The sequence below is a fragment of the Alnus glutinosa genome, chromosome 1 (assembly GCF_958979055.1).
Source record: "Alnus glutinosa chromosome 1, dhAlnGlut1.1, whole genome shotgun sequence".
NCBI classification, from domain to species: domain Eukaryota; kingdom Viridiplantae; phylum Streptophyta; class Magnoliopsida; order Fagales; family Betulaceae; genus Alnus; species Alnus glutinosa.
In genome coordinates, this window is record NC_084886.1 from 22633984 (window position 1) to 22642596 (window position 8613).

The following is an 8613-nucleotide window of genomic DNA, read 5'->3' on the forward strand; positions in this document are numbered from 1 at the left end:
ATTTCACCCAAACAAGCTAGTCCCTTAACCGAGTGGGTTTCCATCAGCCCACTGAAATATGGTAGAAAAACAACTTGGAAATCGATCAAAATGAGCTTCATACGATCTTACTCACAATATTACACCTAACATGCACTAAACTAAAAAGCATTTCATATACTAGATCCAAAGAAAGTTACAAACTTATAAATATTACATATCAGCAGTGATCTATATATTTAAATCCTTTCCTAGCTATCATGGTGAATCAGAACATTGGGGCCCTTAAAGGGGCTCCTTTCCTCAGTTTCCTCCTCTTGGATATCGATAGAGCAAGGTATTTTCCGTCTCCAATTGTTACATTGTCTTGGCCTTCATCTCTCTCATTAGTCTGATTATCATATATGGCTAAAACCTGTCACCAATTAAGAGAAAGATAATAAGCAGATTGGTGCTTGGTTTTTAAAGCCGTACAAGACTGACTAATTTTAAAGATCCCGAAAACTCCCCCTGCATCAAGCTCAGTAGCAGTCAATATGAATTTTAATTCAGAATTTATGACTCTCAAACCAAAAGCATGGCCAAAAAAAAATAGAGCCTTTTAAATAAAGAAACTCATGGGTTTTCCCCATGTAGTAATCTTACTCTTGGGAGGCTAATTAATCAGATCATGAACTGCTTGCATAAAGTTGAAGATAAATGCAGACTTAGTGACTAAAGAGTTGAGACCATGCTAAGTTGCTAACAGTAAAAAACAATAAGCTAGAAAGAGGAAGATAGATCAAAAACTGACCTTGCATGCTACACTGCAATAGAGTGAATTATCTTGTAGACTCCTATCACAGGTGGTACACCTATACTCCCTCAAGTTGTTCTGCTGCTGCTGCTGTTGGTAAGGTCTTTGTTTCAAGAACACCACTTTGGTTTTATTCGTATAATATGTCTGTGAACAACAAATTGCACACAATAAGTGGTGCTGTACGTATCTAGACTTGTCTATATATATTGCTGCATATATATAGTGTATATATGAATGTGTTAATTAATTAATTAATGCTACATAAATTATGACGTTCCTGCAAATAGTTGAATGGTTTTGTGTATAGTATAAGAAACATAGATCGGTTTATGGCAGCATCGATCAACTCAATATATAATAAAGAAAAACGAAATAATAATTTGCACGTGTCGACAATGGAAGTATATATATTCAAAATTCTGCTGGGAGTACTTGTAATATATATATGCTGTACATCTTTTGTACAGGCTAAGGGTTTGCAACTCCTTATTTTTATTTTTATTTTGTGTCGTTTGCAACAAGCGACATTAATTTGTGAGTTGACGTCATTTATTTTAAAACGACGTAATTTTCACGTTCTTTACTTATAAAGGACACAAAGTTAAAAAAATTTAACGTCGTTTTTCTACAAACAACGTGAACTGAATAAAGGCATGTTCGTATTATTTTGGAATCAATTAAATTTTAAGTCTTTTAGAGTTATTTCTCTATTTGCTTATTTAGGGCAATTATTGGTTTTCTCTTCCCTATTTGTTATTTTCTCTGTTCTTGAATTCTCTTTTTTATCTACAATTCATAGTTTATGCTATTATCATACGCTGTCACTGCAAAAAACTCTGCATTTAATAGCATGTCTATAATAAAGTAATTTTTGACACTTCACTATTTCTTGGTGTGTTAAAAAGGAACACCTCACTAAAATAATTAGTGGTGTGGAAAAGTGACACGCCAATCAGACATGCCACACTTTTGTGGGGTGCTAGACTGACGCGCCACAATTTTGTTGGACGCGGCACAAAATTAGTGCCTTTCGCGCCACAAAATACTGACACACCACTAATTTACTTAAAAATTAGTGTCCCTCTCCCACGCCCTACAACCCCGCTCTCCCTCTCCACTGCACTCTCGGTCTCTCTCGGCATCCTCCACTCCAGTGCCGCCCGGCACACCCCACCGCCACCCGGCCTGCCCCATTGCAGCACTGCCAGGGTAGTTTAAGCAGACAAATACCAATTCCCGACACACGAAAACTTTGACACCTCAAATACGCTAACAAGTAAACGCCTAGAAATCTCCGTATTTTATTTTTATTTTTTGAAAGTGTTCATAATACGTACACAAGAAAGGAAGAAGAAAGCAGATGTTGAATATGTTTAGTGGTAATGCTAAAAGAAAACATGCAGTGTCATTTAGAAACTAGTTCACAAACCTGTATACCGGAGCAGTCGAAGAGCTTGTGTAAGTCTTGCCGATTTATAACGTCATTGTAGACATATCTCCGAATCTTTCAAGAGCATAAATCCACATACGTTATTAGTCCCAGAATAGAAGACAGAGTTATTAAACGTTATTCCCTTGCGTTTAACATGAAGAAAGTGATTAATGGGGTGACATAGAAAGACCTTGACGTGCTTGTGACGCTTGTGAGCGGGAAGACAATTTGAACACAAAGACCGACGACACTCTATGCAAAAGTGATCCAAATCGTTCTTCTTCTCATTTGGATGGATGATGCAACAATTGCTAAAGAATGTGGTTTTCTACATAGCAATCAGCCATGGAGGTGCCCCCGCATAGATATTCTGCAAAATCATTAGCATCTTAATGAATAAACGTACTATCGAAAAAGTGAAAAAACAGAAGAAAAGGAAGAAGTTAAAAAGATCTTTACTATACAAATAACTAATAACTAATAAATTAGTAATTAATCGCAATTGGCTATAAATTAACTCTAGGAATGGAAGAGAGATGGAGAAAAAATATTTCTACTTCATTTCTGAGTGCATGGAGATGGAGTACTGGTTTGATGCGTATGGACTCTTTCATAGTTTTGCAGAGAGAGAGAAAGAGAGAGTAAGACTCTCTAAGTTTGGACGTGTCCGTCAAAACAATAATAGACAGATCGATATATATGACTGGAAAGTTTGGGTGAAGTTAACTAATTTGACACATATCATTAGATTCACATTGAAGTACTTTTACTAGGACTCTGCATTATTAGATAGCTAGGCTAGCTGCTGTTGGAGCGAGAATGAAAAGAATTAACTTGATCAGTTTAGATGACAACTTTGAAATTTTTTATCTACCAATTAAATAGTAATTTTTTAATGCTAAAAAAAATGCATTTCTTTTGTGCAAACTTTTTAAAAGATGTAACTTCATATGTACTACCATTAGATGCATCAACTTTAAATTTAGACCGTAAAATGGAGATGATTCTCTTCCCGCTTACCTTAGTCGAGCCAGTTTTCTTACTGTCCCTTTTTATTAACGGATTTGGCTTGAGTGTTGTTGTTGGGGATAAATCCCACTCAACCCGATCCAAAGAGGAGATTCAAAAGTCAAATAGGTCCAAACAGATAAGAATAATGATCATATCAGAAGTCTAAGAAGATATCAGATCAGAAGTCTAAGAAGATATCAGATTGGAAGTCTAAGAAGATATCCAATTAGAAGCCTAGTAAAGGATTAAAGTCCAATTAGAACTCTGACAGCAGTTCTAGATCAACAAGGAGCAGGAGTCCTAATCCAGGTTTGACTCCACCTCTATGCCTATAAATAGGCTCATACCCCAGGTATAAACAAGGTCTCAATTTTTATGCACAGAGCATTATTTCTCTCACAGAAGCTAACTTACGCATCGGAGCGGGACCCCCGGAAGGGTCCCTAGGTTTTGTTGTTTTGCAGAGTTATTGAGAAGCGTGAAGAACATCAAAGGAACGTGCAGATTCACACCATACCGGAAACTGTACCAACAGTTTGGCGCCGTCTGTGGGAAACGATTATTCGTTCCTCATAAAAGAAAAAGAAGATCCAGCATGGTGATGAACACACGTTCCGGAAGCCAGACCAATCGACAGCCCGTGGCCCCACAGGAACCGGCTATTCAGAATAATTTGCAGCCTCCACCGAACCCTCCCCCGGGGGGTGGAGATCAAGATCGCATAGCAGCGTTGGAAGCCCAGATTGAAGACTTAAACGCAGAATTGTTACGCATGAGGACGAGACAGCCCAATCCCGAGATGAACAGGGATGAGCGTGAGGAAGAAGATCACAATAGCAACATTAATCCTCGGAGGGAGGATGACCGCCAAGGAGATCTGAGCAGAATTATTGCCGAGCTGGAGAGAAGGTGCACGGACATGGAGATGGAAAGAAAGGACAAAGGCAGATCCGTAATGGTGGACAAGCTCCTAATGGGTACAGACTCACCCTTCACCAGACGGGTGGCAGACTATCAACTTCCCGATAAGTTTAAGGGAATTTCACCCGAGGAGCCTTTGATGAAGAAGTTGATCCGGAAGCAACCGAGTACCTTGCAGGGCCTCATGGATAAGGTAGAAGAATTCATCAATCAGGAAGAGACGCTGAAGTCTATGGCCAGTTCTAGACTACCCCGAGAGACAGCCCCAGAAAAGAAAAGGAAAGAACTCAAGAAAGCTGATTGGGAAGAGCAGAGACAGGTAAAGAAGTTCAAAGATTACAACTTTACACCTCTCAATGCCGAGATATCAGAAGTCCTCATGGAGATCAAGAGAGATCCGGCGTTTCGGGAACCACAAAAGATACCAGGTGATCCTCCTTATAAGAATGCAGGGAAGTATTGTGATTTCCATAAACAAGCAGGTCATTACACCGAGGGGTGCGTAACCCTAAGGTTGTTAATAGAAGAATTCATAAAGAATGGCAAGTTGGTTCGGTTCTTGGGAGAGCGACAGAACCATCAAGGAAATAACAGGCCTCGGAATCATCAGGACTATCAGCCCCGAGATCAACAGCCACGGGATTACTATCCCCGAGACCGTCCTCAGCTAGACGAAAGGCATCAAGAGAATGCTCCCCGAGATGACATAGAAAGAAGAGAGGACCGAAGAAGCAGAAGCCCACAGCATAGAGAGCCGAGGCAACAGCAGTATCTGCCCGTGATCCCATAAAAAGGACTCTCGGGAATTTCAGGCTTGCTTTTATTTTTTAGTATTTATATTTGCAAAGAACTAGACTTTTATTTTTAATTCAGACTAGACAGAAAATTCCCCAGATTTTGGGAATAAGTATTTTCAGAATAAATGAATAAAGCTGACTTAAGCATCGGAGTGTTCCCGGTCTAGGGACCAGGAACCCGTTGATGTTGTTTCTTTTGCAGGCAAAAACTCTCGGATCAGTCCTAGCCGAGAGTCTCGGATCAGTCCTAGCCGAGATCAAGAAGAAAGGGGGGTCGTCTCGGATCAGTCCCAGCCGAGAGTCTCGGATCAGTCCTAGCCGAGATCAAGAAGAAAGGGGGGTCGTCTCGGATCAGTCCTAGCTGAGACCAAAACTTCTCGGATCAGTCCTAGCCGAGAAGGAGTCTCTCGGATCAGTCCTAGCCGAGAGCAAGAACAACTTCTCGGATCAGTCCTAGCCGAGAAGGAGCCTCTCGGATCAGTCCTAGCCGAGAGCAAGAAAAACTTCTCGGATCAGTCCTTGCCGAGAAGGAGCCTCTCGGATCAGTCCTAGCCGAGAGCAAGAACAACTTCTCGGATCAGTCCTTGCCGAGAAGGAGCCTCTCGGATCAGTCCTAGCCGAGAGCAAGAACAACTTCTCGGATCAGTCCTTGCCGAGAAGGAGCCTCTCGGATCAGTCCTAGCCGAGAGCAAGAACAACTTCTCGGATCAGTCCTAGCCGAGAAGGAGCCTCTCGGATCAGTCCTAGCCGAGAGCAAGAACAACTTCTCGGATCAGTCCTTGCCGAGAAGGAGCCTCTCGGATCAGTCCTAGCCGAGAGCAAGAAAAACTTCTCGGATCAGTCCTTGCCGAGAAGGAGCCTCTCGGATCAGTCCTAGCCGAGAGCAAGAACAACTTCTCGGATCAGTCCTTGCCGAGAAGGAGCCTCTCGGATCAATCCTAGCCGAGAGCAAGAAGAAACTTCTCGGGGGGTCGGATTTAACCCTCGGGTTTTGCAGGTTTTTCAAGATACAGGGAGAAAACCCTAAGGAAAAACAAGAAGGTAATTGGGGGGTAAGATTTAACCCTCGGGTTTTGCAGGTTAGCAGGTTTTCAGAAGGAGACAAAGATCGGGTTTCTTTAGACATGGAATTCCCATTATTCAAGCAAGCTTTGGATAAGGGAATTGGGGGGTAACTGTTGGGGATAAATCCCACTCAACCCGATCCAAAGAGGAGATTCAAAAGTCAAATAGGTCCAAACAGATAAGAATAATGATCATATCAGAAGTCTAAGAAGATATCAGATCAGAAGTCTAAGAAGATATCAGATTGGAAGTCTAAGAAGATATCCAATTAGAAGCCTAGTAAAGGATTAAAGTCCAATTAGAACTCTGACAGCAGTTCTAGATCAACAAGGAGCAGGAGTCCTAATCCAGGTTTGACTCCACCTCTATGCCTATAAATAGGCTCATACCCCAGGTATAAACAAGGTCTCAATTTTTATGCACAGAGCATTATTTCTCTCACAGAAGCTAACTTAGGCATCGGAGCGGGACCCCCGGAAGGGTCCCTAGGTTTTGTTGTTTTGCAGAGTTATTGAGAAGCGTGAAGAACATCAAAGGAACGTGCAGATTCACACCATACCGGAAACTGTACCAACAGTTGTAAAAATTTTTTTTTATATATATATATATCGTAGGTTTTTCAACTGTTCATATATATTTTATTTCAATTTCTTTTTAAGAAACAGAAAGAGTAGAGTTAAATTGGACGGTTGAAAAAATTACACCCACTTACACTATAATTTTTGTATTACACCAAATGCATTGCTGACTCGTATGTCGTCTGGACGTACGTATGCATGGTAGCATTTAAATTTTCTCCAAAATTACACCCACATTGTAACTTTTGTATAACACCTGCATTGCTGACACGTACGGACGTATGTATGGTAGCTTTTAAATTTTCTCCAAAATTACACCCATGCACGTACATTGTAATTTTTGTATAATAGAGCATTCTATCTATCATATGACGCTCGCCATTATTCTCGATCTCGATCAGACAGTGTGAATTTTGCACCTAACTCATCTACCTCCATGAAAGAATGCCTTAAAAGGTTTGCACGTATATAACACATTTTTGGCTTTCAAGTAACAGGCAAGAACGTACGTACTCTGAATTAAGTACGGGTAAGAAGCATTTGTACAAAGATTATTGCTTAGATCTCTCAGCCAACGTTGGCCTTTCAATTACACTTCGTTCAAAATTTATAGGGTCATAATTCCTTAATTTTTTGTTTTCGAAAGAGATGTGTGAGACGAACACGACCCAATAATTAAGTATATATGCTAGCTCGTAAAACTATTATTTACAAATACCATTTTTTTTATTATTTTTTCCTTCAGTTCTACTTACACTACAAAAAATCCTGCAATTCGCCGCTTGCAGTTCGCCACGTGTCCGGAGGCCGTACACATGGCAAACAGTTTGCCGCATGTAAATGGCCACGTGTTCGGGGCGTGGTAGATCCAGTTGTAGCAAATTGTGCAATTCGCCATGTGTACAGTAAGAAACGTGGCCACTGTGCCACGTGTATATCAATACACGTGGCTGACACAGTGACCACGTTTTTTTCTGTGCACGTGGCGACCTGTGTGACACGTGTATATTACACATGGCACAGTGGCCACGTGCATATCAGTACACGTGGCCCACAGTCAACCATGTGTATTTGCTGTAAACGTGGCTAACTGTCAGCCACGTGTACTAATATACACGTGGTTAATTTTTAAAAATTTACTTTTTTAAAAAAAAAATTGATTTATTTTTGTTAATTTATTTTTTAATTTAATTTTTTTAAAAAAAAAATTCTTATTTCCGCTCAAAAATATCACAGAATCTATTTTACCCAAAAATATGACAACATCAAATTACTCAAATCAATAATTAATAACGTATTTGTTAACTACACAAATAAACACAACAATATACTAATAAACATGTTCATTAGTAACAAAAAATGATTACACAAAATATCTACAAATCTGCATGGCGTCCCTGGGGATCACGAGGTACCGTCCCAGGCGTGTACTCGCCAATCAGCTATTGCTGCGCAAGGGATGGTGTAGCAGGCGACGGTGTCCTGACAGGAGAGTGTTGGCTCAGCCCTTGTCCAATAGGCGACAACGGACCAATCGTTGTCGCATTACCTGCAAGTTATAAAAACAATTAAAGTATATAAAATTATATGCAATTTTAAACAAGTAATCTAATAAATTAAAAATAATTTTGTCGTATACACAATATAAATCATACCTGCAGATGCACTACTGACAGACGATGTACTACCGCCGTTTGCAAGTGAAGACTGCTGAGCACCAGGGCATAGATGTGATTGTCCCATAGAGGTCATGAATGCCTTGAATTGTCGCATGCGCTGCTCCATGTCATCGAATTATCGCATGCGCTGCTCCAAGGCATCATTCCTTTCTCTCTCAGCCCGTAGCATTGCCTCCATTTCCGCCATCTTCCGGGCATGTTTGGCCCAATCCCGAGATGTGCCCTCAGATGGTCCCCCTTGTGAATGAGCCCTGTACGAGAAACACGTCCCACGAACATGAGTAACATTCGGCCCAACCTACCGAACCCTCCCCGCGTACTCAGGCCTCCCAACGACCTGTTCATACACGTC

The 8613-nt window shown here is 40.8% G+C and overlaps 1 protein-coding gene across 1 annotated transcript; it reads right to left on the reverse strand.

Moving 5' to 3' along the window:
* Positions 1–247: 247 nt before the first annotated feature.
* LOC133855598 (protein RGF1 INDUCIBLE TRANSCRIPTION FACTOR 1-like) lies at positions 248–8367 on the reverse strand. Its single transcript, XM_062291436.1, has 6 exons — positions 8238–8367; positions 2543–2580; positions 2401–2490; positions 2208–2282; positions 769–922; positions 248–357 (listed from the first exon to the last, which is right to left on the reverse strand). The coding sequence occupies exons 1-6, from the start codon at positions 8365–8367 to the stop codon at positions 248–250; spliced, it is 597 nt and encodes a 198-aa protein (XP_062147420.1).
* Positions 8368–8613: the final 246 nt, after the last annotated feature.

Excerpts from the sequence above, each read along its gene's own strand:
- LOC133855598 (XM_062291436.1), bottom strand. The coding sequence starts at position 8,367 with ATGGAGCAGCGCATGCGACAATTCAAGGCATTCATGACCTCTATGGGA. Across the intron at positions 2,581-8,237 it reads TGTCAGTAGTGCATCTGCAG|AATATCTATGCGGGGGCACC; the intron begins GTATGATTTATA and ends ATGATTTTGCAG. Across the intron at positions 358-768 it reads CAGTGTAGCATGCAAGGTCA|ATGAAGGCCAAGACAATGTA; the intron begins GTTTTTGATCTA and ends CTAATGAGAGAG.